The sequence below is a fragment of the Dipodomys spectabilis genome, unplaced genomic scaffold, assembly GCF_019054845.1.
Source record: "Dipodomys spectabilis isolate Male_0828 unplaced genomic scaffold, ASM1905484v1 ptg000030l, whole genome shotgun sequence".
Lineage (NCBI taxonomy): Eukaryota > Metazoa > Chordata > Mammalia > Rodentia > Heteromyidae > Dipodomys > Dipodomys spectabilis.
The window spans coordinates 5698139-5713715 of record NW_024870707.1 but is presented as its reverse complement, the minus strand read 5'-3'; the positions used below and the strand labels follow the sequence as shown (position 1 = coordinate 5713715).

Sequence of the window (15577 nt, the reverse complement as noted above, 5' to 3'; positions counted from 1 at the left end):
AGATAATGTATATTAAAACAGTTGCCAAAGCTCATTGGAAAGCTAAATGCACCCTGATATAGGTATGGTGACTATTCAGATTTTTAAGTGAATGCTTTAAAGAAGAAATTTTATATTCTAAGGACAAAGGAATGTGAATCCAAAAATGCCCATTATCAGTCAGCACTGGGATCTGCTTATAGAAAGATTTCTATTCTCAGTCTAATAATTTGAATGTTTAACAAACAGCAGTTACCCTAATTAAAGTGGGCTGGCCTCTTAAGATTCTGTGTAAATGTATATGTGTATATACCTACTAACATCAACCTTGGAACCAAAAGAATAAGGGTAAGCTCCCTTAGACTTGGCAAATATCCCTGAACATTGTTTGGTTTTTCTCAAAGCCCCTCATAAAAGCAATTGTGTCACAACAACAAGCATCCTAATTTATTTTTTGGTGGCGTTATTAGCATATGACTTCACACAGGTGCTGGAATTGGTCCATGGTGCTTTTTGATGTCCAAAGCTCTGACTTTCTGCCAGTTCTTCTTGAGCAATGACATCAGGAAATGGACAGTCAGGTGGATGTTATACCTAAGTTCATTGTCCGTCAACTTCACCGGACCAACACACCAACAACAGCCAACAAAATGTTCTTAATCTGGCTTGATTCTTCATCTAGAACTTGATTGTGGGCTTTACCTCATCTACCTCAGCCACTGTATTTTCTTCGTGTATTAGCAGGAAAGGGAACTCGCTGGCCTTACTCAGGCTCTGCTTGATCAAGAGATGTGGAAGCCAGAAAGCCTCATATTTCTTGGCCAGCTTCTTGCCCAGCTTCTTCTTTCTTGTTGAACTTCTTCAGAGCCTTGATGTCCCTGTGCGGACTATGCACAGCCTGCACCCCGTCACCAGGCTGGCCCCCCTAAGGGCGTATACAGAGAACTTGTACATTTAAGCCTGACAGTGCCAGTGTCCTTCTGGGGGTTGCAGTTTCTCGGACCGATCTGCGTTCTCACTGATTCTAGGATCCTCTGGTGCTTGTGCCAGTGGTGGCATAGGACTGCCACACCACTTCACCTAGGTGGTCATGAGAGACTTTGCTGCACACAACTCCTTTCACTGTAGTAACCAGAAAAGAGTCGGCATCCGAGTTTGAAAGTACAGTGGAGCAGAATTCGTTCTTCGTCTTGTGCTTGCCTGAGAAATCTAGGTTCGTGGGCTGGGTGCTGATAGAATTCTAGAACAAGGTGGTAGGAAGGTCTCTACCATGTTTGAATGTGTGATGAAATGCTGAGCTGACCCATTATAGATTATAACATCAACAACATGATGAGAACTATAAGCCATGAGCTGAGCATGAGCCCTCCTTACCTGAATTCCACTTTGTGAGTGCCTTCTTCCTTTGTTCGATAATTTTGTTTTTATCTGTGACCTGCCAGTCTAGTGACATGGCTTTAGTTCACCCACAGCATACGTGTGACCCTGAACAAGTCACATTTCCTCTTAATTACCTTATCTGTCTCCCTGTCAATAAACAACAGCACATTGCATGGAATCATAATCAGAGCAACCTTGTTAAGATGGGTTGACTTTCCAGTTCCTTTCCAGTCTACTCTTGCACCTGCAAGTCTCTCACTGTCCTATTATTCTTAACAAAGCAAAGCATCCCCAACACTAAACTCCTTGTGTTATTTTTCTAGACTCATCCCAAGACAGCAAGGCTGGGGACCAGTTTCTTCCCTAAGCTTCTGATCCAACCCTAGACCCTGTCACCGATGCTCCTGTACTCCCTTCTCCAGTGTGGCACCCTAATTGGTTCCTGAGGTAACTCTCCAGGGGACAGTTGATTTCGTGACTTCCTAACCAGGTGTCTAATAACTTCGAAGGTTTCTCTTTAATTTCAAACTCCCAAATCCCTGTCCTTTGGGAGGCTGTGATGGAAATGGTTCCTAGACTTGTGCTCTTCCTGCTTTGTACCAAAAGGAATGTCTTTCTTTGAAGGTTCCTTAGATCTCACTCAGGAATTTCATCACGGGTTTTACACAATGCCACCCTCCCCAGCTAGAAGGGGAAGTTTTATAAGCACAAATTTTTCCTTCCGTCACGAAAGCATACTGGAATTGGTGACTTTGAAAGCTCACTATTTCGCAGAAGCCAAGCATGGTATCAAGAGTCCTTAAGTGAAAGCTGGGAGAGATAGATGTGAGTGAGATATGAACAGACTTCAACCTTCAACAAAATTCTTCAAGGTGACCCCAGTGGTTCTCAAGCCTCAGTGTGATTGAGAATTACCCATGACTGGAAAATATGTGATGTTAGCCTACCCAGCCCCTCCATAGGATTCTGATGCAGCTCCATTCATAGCAAACAACAATTCATTCATAGTCATCCCAGAAAATCCCCACACAGTAAATCTTCAACATTGATATTTAGATACACTAAAGAAGCACTCTTAGGAGCTGTATCCCTGCTTCACCCTCTATTTGTGGTGCTATAAACAAAAGAGAAATAATAAACACACATATATGTATATTTCAAAAAAATGTGATTATCTTCCTTCCTCATTGAATTGACACAGTCAAGGTGAGTTTAGGTTTCCTGTCATATAAATCATTTAAAGAGGTAGATACAGAGTATGCCATGAAAGTTCATGGGTGACAAACCAATGACCGAAACTTCACCAAACTTACTCCAGAAAATACACAGACACGAGTGAACTCCGGGGCTGTGGTGCTTAAACTTCACTCACAGAAGAACTCCCCAAGTTGCTGTTAAAATCCCAAGATCCAGACTGTACCTCTTAACAATTAAATCGGAATGTCTGAGAGTTGGAGCCAGACACAAGGATAATTTCACTCCTGAGATGATTACAATGTGCATCAAGGTTTAAAAACTGCTGACAGGGTGTTCTTGCTCTTCCCCAGGTGACTGAGGTAGGAAAACAGGGTTACTGCTCTCATAGTTTGGGGACCTCTTCGTGCGTACTTCTCACATGGAAATTCTGTTAAGTAACCACACCTCATAAGATGTATAAAGTCCTATGGTTAAGAAACCTCAACAATTTTAGCTAACCCTCCATTTCCCAAAAGGAATCATAAACTCTCATATACATTAGAATCCTACAGAATCAGAGTTCTTAGAGACGGATGCTCCTGAGGCAGTATGACTCTACACAGGCTCAGAAATTATTCAAGTGCTTAAAAAGTCATTATTCTCATATACAGCATCTCCTGATGACTCATCTCAGGATCTGGCTCCTCTCTGTGAGATTGCTTCCCCCAAAAGCAGTTGTTTCTACTGGTAAGGGAATTGGCTGGGAGTTCTAGATGGATCTCTTAGGTACTAGAGAGGACACCACCTTGGCCTTTAAGAAAGACTTTCCTTTGAGTCATGAAGTGGGTCCCATAACGGGGTCCTTGAAGATCTAGTACACAAAATAATATTCATTCCATCTACCACTCAAGTCATCAGGTGAAATCAGTTTTTGAAGCCATTTTCTGGTTTCAAGAGGTATTTAATTGGATGAAATAAATTTATGCTATCTAATGAGGTTGATTCACTTTCTCCAAATGAACATGTAGATCAAATCATACCCCACAAATATGTACAGTTATCATGTGTCAATTTAATTTTAAATGCTTAAAATATAATGGTTATTAGTCAGGACTAATTTGCAAGTTTCAAAATTATTCCATTTTGCTATTATATATTTTATCCTTTTCTATATTTAAATGATATGGAAAAGTTACCACTTAGTTACTTCTTAATTTGGGTCTTACTACATTTGTAATGAGAAAAGTTCATGTCAGAGAATATTTTGGGATCTATTCTCCTACATTATGTGTTCTACTATCTTTTTTATTATGTCTATTTATGTCAGGGTATATGTGTTTTTTAATTTCATACTTTATATGCTTATATCTTCATTTTTATATTTTTTCTAAAATTATTGTTTGCATAATATGGTGAGTTTTAAGTATCACTGAAACAGTGTTTCTCCTACATGTTTTATAACAACGTTCTTGGGTGGATGCAAGTTTAATGTTGGGAGTGATTTCTTTTACATGGCAAATATTTATACTACATTTTAAAAGATTTCTCTCTGTCTCATTCCATGGCTCTTATACATGATTTTAGGATACTTTATCTCCATTTTCGTTATTTTACTGACTTGAAATCAATTTCAATTAATGTTATAGAAAAAATATTGATAGGCTGGTTTTTAGGTCCTATTTGTTATATGTAGTCTCCATTAACTGCAGCTAACTAATATAATAAATCTTACAAGTAATCTCCTATATTCTTAGTGTGTGTAGTTTTGTTTGGAATGACACTGAATATCTTTACCATAAGAGAAAGAAATAAAATAAGACTATTTGTAAATTTAAAAAGAATGGTTATTGGTCTGCAAACATGGCAATGAGGATACGTTAGCCAGCCTGTGTTCAGTTTCAGAGGGGTATTGATCATGTTTTTATGTTTTCTGTTAGAGCCTATAAAAGAGTTTTAGATACTTTTCATTAAGACATTTTTTCCGGAGACAAACGTTGGTAGGGAAATAAACAGACTAACAGCAAAGATTGTTTAGCTGCTTACTATTTATGTGTCAGTTCACTGTTCTAAGATAAAGGCTAAGAATGTATCTGATGGATGAATGCATGGACTGATTGATTAGTTGTATTAGCTCATTTAATCCATGCAACAGTCCTATTCATGACTCAAGTACTATCATTATTCCTCTCTTAAAAGCCATTAGAAAGTGTAGGCATGGAGTTTAACTGGAATCCCAATGCTGCTACAGTAAGAGACCAAGTTAAAGTTAGAATCCAGAAGCCCAGCCCCAGAATGCATACTCCAAACTCCAAGTCCCAGTCACACTGAAAACTTTCCACATGAATATCTCCAAATTCCATAATGTCTGCATTCTCCTTGTATTCTGTCTTCTGTAATGTCTGTATTCTCCTTTTGAAAAAGACTTGGGTTGGACAGGACACCTAAGTTGTATGGTAAGCAGATTGTGACGGGAAATTCTTAGCATACTTATGAAGTCCCTTGCTCCTTCTCCAAGTGTCAAGCACAGCTTCTGGTGATGAGGTAGACTCAGCTCTCCACCCTACTCACATGCAGCCACCGTAGCAGGTTGAACTGGGATAAGACTGTGAGTTGATCTGTACTGGTCTCAAGGAACACCCACCTCTAAGGCTGAGGATCACCTAGTCCCTCTAGATCTGCTTTGGAAGGACCCATCCCAACGTTAATATTTCCTCTCAATGGTTCTTTGTCTATTTGCTATTCCAGAGGCTAGGAGAAAAGGAGCTTGCCTTTCAGAATAAGAATCCAAGAAAAGAAAGATGAGTAGGCTGGAACTGTTCTTTTCCAATGTCTTGGAAGTAAGGGACCTGTGGTTTGAGAAACAATGATGCAAGAGTCAATATACTGCAGGAGGATAAGATATTGCAGTGTTTAGGGACTCAGGACAGTCAGGATTACCTTCCTGCCACCCCACCACAAAATGTAGCAATACTCTGCCTCAGGCACAAAAGCTTCAAAGAACACAGTGAAAATGGATGGGCATTATGGGCAGTGAGACTGGAAAGTCTTCAACCATGTGGATTCTCGAGCATGCAATGTGACAAAGGAAACAGGAGCCGCTGAGACAGAGGCTGTATTTCTAGAGGGGAAAGCAATGGACAGGCATGTGATTGCAGATGATGTTAAGCAATTTATGTAATGCATCTACAGAAATCAATACCAGAATCTGAAGAATGTTTCAAAAGAGTCAGTGTCATCCACTGGGCCATCAGATTGCAATAATAAGGGTAATTTGTGCTGAATACTAGTAGCTCACCCCTGTAATCCTAGCAACTCAAAAGGCTGATATCTAAGGATAGTGAGCCAAAGTCAGCCTGAACAAGAAAGCCCTGAGACTCTTATCTCCAATTAACCAGCAAAAAGCTATAAATGGAGCTGTGGCTCAAGTGGTAGAGTGCTAACGTTGAGTGTAAAAGCTAATAGACAGTGCCCAGGCCTGAGTTCAAGCCCTACAACTATCTCAAAAATAAGGTAAAAATTTTTTTTTAAATCTAAATATTAAATCCTAACTGATGGCCTAATTCTGAAGTACATAGAAGTTAATGCTAACATCTATAACAAGCATTAAGAATAATCAAAATATAAACTGGGTTGATGGATGGAATAAATTGATAGAGGGATAAATTCACAGGCAGATTATATGTGTCATGAAGTAAATAGTAAGTGAAAATATGACCAATTACCCAACCTAAGAACTTAGTACAAGGTGTTTATTTTACATTATCTGCAATATTTTTATATGGTGAAAATTTTCATGGAGTATCTTGCGAAAATAAAAACTTGTTCTATAACCACAGACTGGTCAGGCAAGCCACATCTGTACTGCACAAGATTAAGTGCCAGAACCTTTTGTGTTCTGGGAGTGGCAGCTCTGACTCCAATCTCTTCTGGGTTTTTTCCTTCATTTCCTTCTTCAGGATCGCATCCCATGCTGTGTTTATTGGAACATTCAACCTCATATTGAATAACTATTAAGCCGTGAGGACCCACACTTTGGGGACTAACAAAGAGTGGGTGATTCTCCGGATGTTTCCTGATGGGAAGTGGTTAGGAGAGTCTGGCTCTATTAAGCATTTTCCTGAGAGCGTCTTTCACTTCCTTGTTCCTCAGACTATAGATGAGGGGGTTCAACATGGGGATCACGGTCGTATAGAATACCGACACCACCCGATCCTTTTCTGAGGACTGGCCCGAGTTATCTCTGAGGTACATGAAGATGAGGGTACCAAAGAAGAGGGACACCGCGGTGAGGTGCGAGGCGCAGGTAGAGAAGGTCTTGGCCCGGCCTCCCACGGAAGGAATCTTCATAATGGCTACAACGATGAACAGGTAAGACACCAAGATCACCACCATTCAGGCGGGGATGACAAAGATGGCGAAGACGATGATCACCACTTCCTGGGTGTAGCTGTCCCCGCAGGTCAGCTTTAGCAGAGGCGGGAGGTCACAGAAAATGAAGTCGATCTCGTTGCTTCCGCAGAAGGAGAGCGTGAACGCTGAGATCGTGCGCACAGAGGCACTGGAGAGCCCCGCAAGGTAAGCCCCGGCCACGAACCCCAATCGAGTCCCCTGGGTCATGATGCTGACGTAGAGCAGGGGTTGGCACACAGCCACATAGCGGTCATAAGCCATCAGGGCCAAGAGGTAGCAGTCGATGGAGCCAAAGAAGGTGAAGAGGAAGAACTGAGCAGCGCAGCGGGCGTAGGATAAGGCGGCCCCGTGCTGCAGCAGCACAGCCATGGTCTGAGGCACGGTGACAGACGAGTAGCAGATGTCCATGAACGAGAGGTGACTCAGGAGAAAGTACATCGGGGTGTGCAGACGGCGATCCGCACGGATCACAGCGATCATCCCCAAGTTCCCCAACAGAGTGGTGAGATAGATAAACAAGAACAGGAGGAAGAGAGGGAGTGCCCGTTCGGGATGCTCAGTGAAGGCGATCAGGAGGAATTCGGTCACGAAGGTGAGGTTTGCCTGGGCCATGAAGCCAGCATGCTCCACCTGAGAAGGAACGACATGGGAAACATCATCCCCGGGAAGCTGAGGCTTTGCTTACAAGCACTGGGCCTTTACCATGTAGACAAAATACATGGGAGCGCACAGGACCGCGCAGATGGCTGTGGATCTTCCCTCCCTTCAAGGAAGTTCTCTGAGACACACAGAATCATCTCAAGATAGGTCTAAGAATAAGAATGCGCATTCTGACACCTCTGTAGGAAGCCTTCACCTCAGCTCATCACTGGGAGCCAGAGCCTCCTTGTGGCTCCATTGGGAACTGATACCTAATTTCCCATTTCCAGATGGTTCGCCATCTTTGTGCTCTCCCTTTTTTTTTTTTTTTTTTCTCCCAAGACCAACAGCCCTAGTCCTCTTTGTCTCTCTTCTAAGGCTTAAAGAAACACCCAAGGAACTATTTTCCCCGCCTTCGGGGAAATTCTTATTACTTTACTTGAAAGACCAATAAAACTGGTATTTCTAATATTTGAGGTTGCTCACATCTTACTCCTTATGTAAAAACAAAAGTAAAAACAAAACCAGTGTGGTGCCCCCATGGTGAAGAGTATGTTACTTAGATTCGGATAGGGTGTTAATGCCTCTATTATGTCTCTGTGCTTCCTTCCTCCAGCCCCTTCCCTCCCAACCTTCACATCTACAGTCAAAGCTCTCTCTCTCTCTGACAATTTCTCCAGCCATCGTGGGTTATTGGCAGCTTCTCTGGTTCTCTCATAGCGCTGTACTTTTGGCAGAACACCCTTTCTGTTCAAAGCCCTTATCCTGCCAGTCCCCAAGTTCCTTCCCAGCTCTTACATTGACTTCAGACACTCAGCTCAGATCATACTTTTGATGAGAAATCTTTCTTGTCCTTGGGGCTCAGCACATAGTAAGGACTTCATATGTTTTATAGGATAGACTTATCAAGTTATCAAGTGAGGTATAAAGCACCTTGTACAGAGAACAGTACTATGAACATACTAAAGTGACTATTTCTGTTTTTGAAAGTAGAAAACATCTAAAGTATAAAAGCTCACTAAAATTGACCTCTCCCCCCCCAAAAAAAAAGTAAATAAACCATGAGGGCTCTAAGCCTTGTATGTCTATCCTCGACCTATCTGTCAATGCGCTTACTTAACCACAAGCTGATGTGATCAACCTTTTTATTTCTTTTTTACTCATCTAATCCTCAATTTATGAGGAAGAAGCTTTTCTCTTCCATCTTCTACAAATGAAGAAACTGAGTCATGACACAGCTTCAAGACCAAGATGGCCCATCAGGTAAATGGTGGGACTATCATTAAGAACAAAGCCAGACCAAGAAGCTCTGCTTACCTTGTGACCAGTTTTCATGCACATCCCATGGCTCTTCCAATAGCCCCTTCTCAGGGAGTGCTCACCAGTATGTCAACAAAATGAAAGCCAACACTGCTATCTATTAGCATCTGAAGGCTAATGGAGAAATGTAAGCCAAAAGAATGTCCTTTGGCAAAGTCACAGGATACAGAAGTCTGATCATCTTCAAAGCAAAATATTTTGGCAGCAAGACTAATGTTGTACCAACCTACTGGGGATAATGATAAAGTCAAGTGAATCTCATGACCTGCATTGTGTATGAATCAAAGAAGCTGGGTCACCCCCTGTGTCCCACTTCAGCATTACCTAGTGGGTCTTACTTCCCTCTTAGTCCACTATTTCTCTTAGTCTCTAAAAGGTCATTTCTCTTCCTCTGCTTAAAGAAGCCTCCCAAGTACAGCAAAGACACTTGCACATCTATGTTCATTGCTGCACTATTCACAAGAGTCAAGTCAAGGAAACAGCTCAAATGTCCTACAACAGATGAATGGATCAAAACAATGCAGTACCTACACACATGGAATTTTACTCATCTACTAGAAAGAATAAGATTATGTCACTTGCAGGGAAATGGATGGACCTAGAACAAATTATACTAAGTGAGGTAAGAGAAGCTCAGGGAGACAAATGGCACATGTTTCTCTAATATGCAGAAGCTAGATCTAAAATATAACTGGACATGATCATCTGAACAATGCTCTAGGCATTCACACACAGTCAGACTAAAGGAGGATACATTTAGGGGAGAAACCCAAACATGCAACGATTCGAAACATTTAAAATACCACTTATTGTGAGTAGAACTGTGGCTCAAGTGGTAGAAAGCTAGCCATGAACACAAAAACTCAGGAGCAATGCCCAGACCCTGAGTTCAAGCTCCACAATCAACCAAAAAAATAAATAAAATAAAATACTATTCATTGAAATGAACTCCAGGAAATGGAAACATAGGGTTTTTTCATTATTGTTGTTTGTAGTCGTGGTGATGATATTTGCTTTGGTTTTAGGTTTTTTCTTCCTTCCTGCAAGGGTCAAGGGAGGTAGGATACAGAAAGGAGGGAGAAAGGTGAACAAAGCTATTCAGTATATACTATATTTTAAAAAATGACCTATGTAACTTTTGGACAGGAATGGTAGGAGTAACTGGGAGAAAATAAAGGAAGGGGTGACATTGTCCAAAAAAAAATGTACTCACTACATGACTTACGAAACTGTAGCCCCTCTATATAACACCCTAATAATAAAAATAAAATTATTTTTTAAAAATAAATTTAAAAATAAATGTGAAGGAGATGTACTAGGCAGCATGAAGTCTGGGTACTTTCTGTTTCCCCCTTAAACCTGTTCATTTGTGTCACTCATTCAATTGACGCAGTATCTCTTCCCAAATTTCAAGCACATTCGAGCACATGTGCACATGCACACACACACACACACACACGTGCACACGTGCGTGCATACAGCATGAATCACCATAAACATGATAATGTCTTCAGTGCATGTCTGTTCCTATATAATGACCTTCAAGATCCGTCCAGCCAATTTTATTATGGTCAAGGACTCTCTTCTCTTCCTCTTCGTTCCCATGATCTGCTAAATCTGGTTGGGATGATGCATTCTTTACCCCGGCTTTTGTTCAGTTCCATACTAGGACAGCAGTTTCTGGCTCCAACAAAAAATCCCTTTAAGAGAAAATTTAATATATGCTACAACACCTCTGAGGTCCCCAGGCAATGGTTAAAGTGGCCTCTAAGGAGAGGTGATTACTACTCATGTGGATTTCTAACAAGGCACGTGGTCTCTCTCACACAGGAAGAAAGTAGACTCTCAGCTCCTTATCCCATTTCCCAACTCTCTGACACGCACCCACTGAGTATAGTTATAAAGAATAAATCCCAATTTTGCACAGTCCTTTGAGGATTCAGATGTCTCTGGCTTTGGTTTCTCCATTATTCTCAAAATAATGTCATAAATTATGCAAGATGCCACCCTCAAAGAGTGTGACTATATTCTAATACAGCAGAGTCTTTCACTCAAACTGACTATGAGGACCAATGAACCACCCTTCCTGAGGCTGAACAAAATGCATTCATTGTGCCTTTTGCTTACTGTCCGCAGGAGTTAGATGTCCCATTAACTCTGTCTTTTTATTTCCTTAAATACAAGTGAAACTAGAAGGAAAATGGCAGCCTGGGATTTTGCCAGAGATGAAGCTGGCAAGCTCTTCTTGTTGGCGTGTCCTTTGTAGCTCTCTGCATCTTAGACACTAGAGGATGTTTTTTAAGTGCCAAATTCACAGGCATTTTGTTAAATTGAATCCCAACAAATCCCAATTCAATAAGGAAGTCAGGAAGATGAAAAAGAGCAGAGGTAGTTACTCACTTTGACAATGATGAGAACCAAGAGAAAATCGGACCATGTAGTTCATTGATTCATAAAGAGCAAAAGATACGATATGAAACAAAAACTGTCTTGTAGACGGTGCCTGTCTATAAAAACTCTGCAACCTAACAGAAGAGCTAACTGTCCATCCTACAAGGTGACAAATACCAAACTAAAGCAAAATATGAGGAATGTGCCACAGGGATTCCTAGAGGAAGGGTAGATCAAGGAGGTTTTCCCACAGCAGATGGATTTTGACAGTTGGGAAAGAGGAGAGGATGTGGGAGTGAGGGGCAAAATTCTTCAGAAAAAGAAATCAATGTGAGCAAACACCTATGGAGATGAGAGCAGTGGCACTTTGGTGACAGCACAGGAGGGAACAGTTGAATATCCCTTTTCCAAAATGCTTGAGTTTGAGGTTTTCAATGCTTCAAAGCCCAGCAACATTGGCACCAGGAAATGGGTACATGCAAGAGAAAAAGTGGGGCCAGGGAAGAAGTTTAGACAAATGATGGGGGAAGGGAGGACTACAGTCAAGAATCATTTGTAAGGCTGGGAAGGTGGCTCAGTGGTCGAGTGCTTGCCTTGCATGCCTGAGGCCCTGGGTTTGATTCCTCAGCACCACATAAGCAAAAAGAAAAGAAAAGCCGGAAGTGGCACTGTGGCTCAAGTGGGAGAATGCTAGCCTTGAGCTGAAGAGCTGAGTGACAGCGCCCAGGCCAAGAGTTCAGGCTCCATGACCAGACCCAGACCCCCCAAAAAAAAGAATCAATTGTAGGGCTGGGAAGGTGGCTCAGTGGTAGAGTGCTTGTCTTGCATGCCTGAGGCCCTGGGTTCGATTCCTCAGCACCACATAAGCAAAAAGAAAAAAGCCAGGAGTGGTGCTGTGGCTCAAGTGGTAGAGTGCTAGCCTTGAGCTGAAGAGCTGAGGGACAGTGCCCAGGCCCAGAGTCTAGACCCCACGACCGGACCCCCCCCCCAAAAAAGAATCAATTGTAAATACCCAAAACTCAAGATACATTGTATTCACAAACTACTTTGTTAAGTGGCACCTCCTTTGTACAACTACTTAAAGATAATAAAAACAAAGATTTCAAGTGCTTTCATATTTGGGAATACTTAACTATACATAACTAGATACCTTGGGGATGGTACTCAAGTCTAAACATGAAATTCACATCAGTTTCATACAGACCTTAAACACATAGTCTGAAAGTAAATTTAATGCAAGAGATTTAGTGTGCTTAGGTTTTGATTGTGACCTGTGTGAGGTCAATGTGGAATTTTCCATTGAGAGGGGCTTCTGTGAATGTGCCAATATTTTTATATTTTGAATCTCAAATTTTTGGAAATCTGAAAACTAAGCAAGTCAAGCTCAGAGCGGATTGTGTAAGTCACTGGCCCACACACATAAAATGACAACATAAGCTTGCTAAATGAGATAAATATGTTTATATAGTATTTTCACAAATCAAGTGGATTGAAATATATCATAAAGTAAACACCAAAACCTTAAATAAAAATCACAGGATTCCAGATTTTCCTTTTCCTCAGCCCAAAATAAAGCTGTACATTACCCTAGTTCTGGGATATACCATATATATATATATATATATATATATATATAATACACACATTTCATAAATATATTTTTATATATCACTAGACAAAGACTCTATGTGTTGTCATTTGTGATCATACATATTTTTGAAATTGGCGGGCAAGACCAAAGAGCCTCCAGCAGACAGGTTTAACAGGTATCTTTCAATCATCTAGAGCTTTCCTACTTCCTTTCTCTCTATTCTCTATGTTGAAAAAAAGAAAGAAAATATAACTTAATAAGATCTAATCCTGGCAGAAGCAGAGCATTTTTAACCACTTCAAAACACTCTCTTTGTCTATCTCCACAAAAGCTCCTTGGGACTGAGAGAAAAAGTGAGACTCCACCTTCTACCCAGAAAGCAGAAGCACAGAGAAAGGCCTGAGGCCTTAACAAAACTATCAGAGGCGCCAGAAGACGCAGACATGCACAGAGATGTTTTTCCAAAATAACATTCAAGCTAACATTTTCCTATCTTTGGGTACCATAAAGTCTAAAACCCTCCTCAAGGAAATGGAGGGCATTCATTCTAAAACAAGGTTAATATAGACCTTTAATAAACATATTGCTTTTATTTTGAAGATTTACATTAATACATAGAAGAGTTGACTAGAAATGAATTATTGATATCATTTGCTAGAATTTCCCACAGACATTTCTATCACAAGGAATTTGCCACTGGTTGTTCCTTACCACCCTCAGCCAGGCAGCTACCATGTCTTTCTCTACTGAAACAATCCTTTCTTCATGTTTCTTGCCTCTCAGTCTAATGTCATCCAAACTTTTATTTTTCCAATTCACTAGACAAAGACTCTTTGTCTAGTTTTGTTTTGTTTTAAAGGTTTTAAAATTTACTATCAAAATACCCTAAATCATTATTTGTCTTTGTTCTTCAAAGGTATTTTCTTCAACAATAACAAAAAAAGATTTGCTCTTTAATAAAGAAAAATCTACCAGGATACAGTGAAGCCACCAGCACAACCACGTCCATTGCAGGATTATTCACCATAGCCAAGGTATGGAAGCAGTCCAGATGTCCCTCAATGGATAAATAGATCAAGAAAATGTGGTGTATACATAATGGACTTTTACTCATCCATTACAAAGAATAGTATTATACCATCTGTCAGGAAATGGAAAGACCTGGAATAAACTATGGTAGGTGAAGTCAGGCCCAGAAAGACAAAGGTTATATGCTTTTCCTCATATATAAAAGGTAATTAACTTATAAACTTATAGATAAATACATTGTGTGGTATTCAAGTTTATATAAATGTATTAACTGAAATATGGGAGATTTAAGGAATATATCAAATAGCATGATTCCTTAGAAAGACAAAGTCAAAGTTCAATAAAATAAGCACCAAGAAGCAAATACTTGAAAGTGTTGGGATGGGGCTAAGGAGGACAAGGTAGAATGAAGAGAAGGGGAGAGGAGAATGTAAGCAAGAATCTAATGCATATCCTACAAAATTAAGAGAAATGTGGCAACGGATTGGTTGGGAGAGATAGACAAGAAGATTGATCAAGATGCATGGTATTCATAAACTTCTTTGTTAATTGGAAACTACTTTGTACAGCTACTTATAAAGATAACAAAAATAAAGCAAAAAGAATACAACAAAAAAAGATGCATTATACTTCCAAACTGACATGTTGAATTAAAACCCTTTTATACAACCCTTTGATGATAATAATAATAAACCCTGACTTTTGCCAACAAAGAAAAATCTGTAACATCATTTTTTGGTTTAAACTCAGGGCCTCTAACTCACTTGGCTTACTTGTTCCATTTACACAACTGTTAGAACCATGCCTCCAGCTTAGCTTTTTGGTAGTCCTGTGGACTCTTCTGCCCAGACTAGCTTTGAACTGTGATGCTCTCTAGGCCCGGCCCTCACATAGCTACAATTACAGATCTGAGCCATAGGTGCTCAGCCAGCATTTTTTTTAAAATATTACCATAAAGTGATTCAGTGCTCAAGATGACTAGGAAACTCTACTAAATAAATTTAAACAATTATCTTCCTAATGACTTCAGCATGGCAATGCGCTTTTAAATCTCCAAAATAAAGTGCATATCATGAAGCAGTTCTCAAAATCATTTGACCATGGAGTGCTTTCTTTTGGCAACTACAATGTAACCAACACCCATAAATTCAATTATAGACAATGGATGAGCATTTATCCGCATCTCTGCATGATCTAATATTTATTTACTACTTCCTCGAAGCTCCCCCATCCTGTCTAATCCATTTTGTGTGTTCCCTCATCATCTTTGTATTAGTAAACTATTCAGTCATGTTCTTTTACTGACAATGGCAGAAGTGGATAAGGAAGTTAAATCTGATTCAAGTACTGTATATGCATGTATTAAATATCATGATGAAGTCCTTTGGAACAATTAGCATGCACTGTTGGTGTATGTGCTGGTCCTGGGACTTGAACTCAAGACTTAGGCACTGTTCCTGAGCCTTTTTGCTCAAGGCTACATTGAGCCAAAGCTCCACTTCCAGATTTTTTTTGCCTAGACTTGCTTTGATAGGCAATCCTCACATCTCCCAAGTAGCTAGGATTGCAGATGTGAGCCACAAGAGCCCGACAACATGGACTTTGCACAAAAAAAAAAAAAATGAAGGGTAAGAGGGTGTACCATGTCCTGTCTAGGGTGTG

At 40.4% G+C, this 15577-nt stretch overlaps 1 protein-coding gene and 1 pseudogene across 1 annotated transcript; both read right to left on the bottom strand.

Annotated features, from left to right (window-relative positions):
- Positions 1 to 458: 458 nt before the first annotated feature.
- LOC122104801 lies at positions 459 to 6504 on the bottom strand (annotated as a pseudogene).
- Positions 6505 to 6621: 117 nt separating this feature from the next.
- Positions 6622 to 7557, bottom strand: LOC122105306 (olfactory receptor 9Q1-like). The gene is given in 1 exon segment (XM_042676504.1): positions 6622 to 7557. A coding segment is annotated over 1 exon segment (936 nt).
- Positions 7558 to 15577: the final 8020 nt, after the last annotated feature.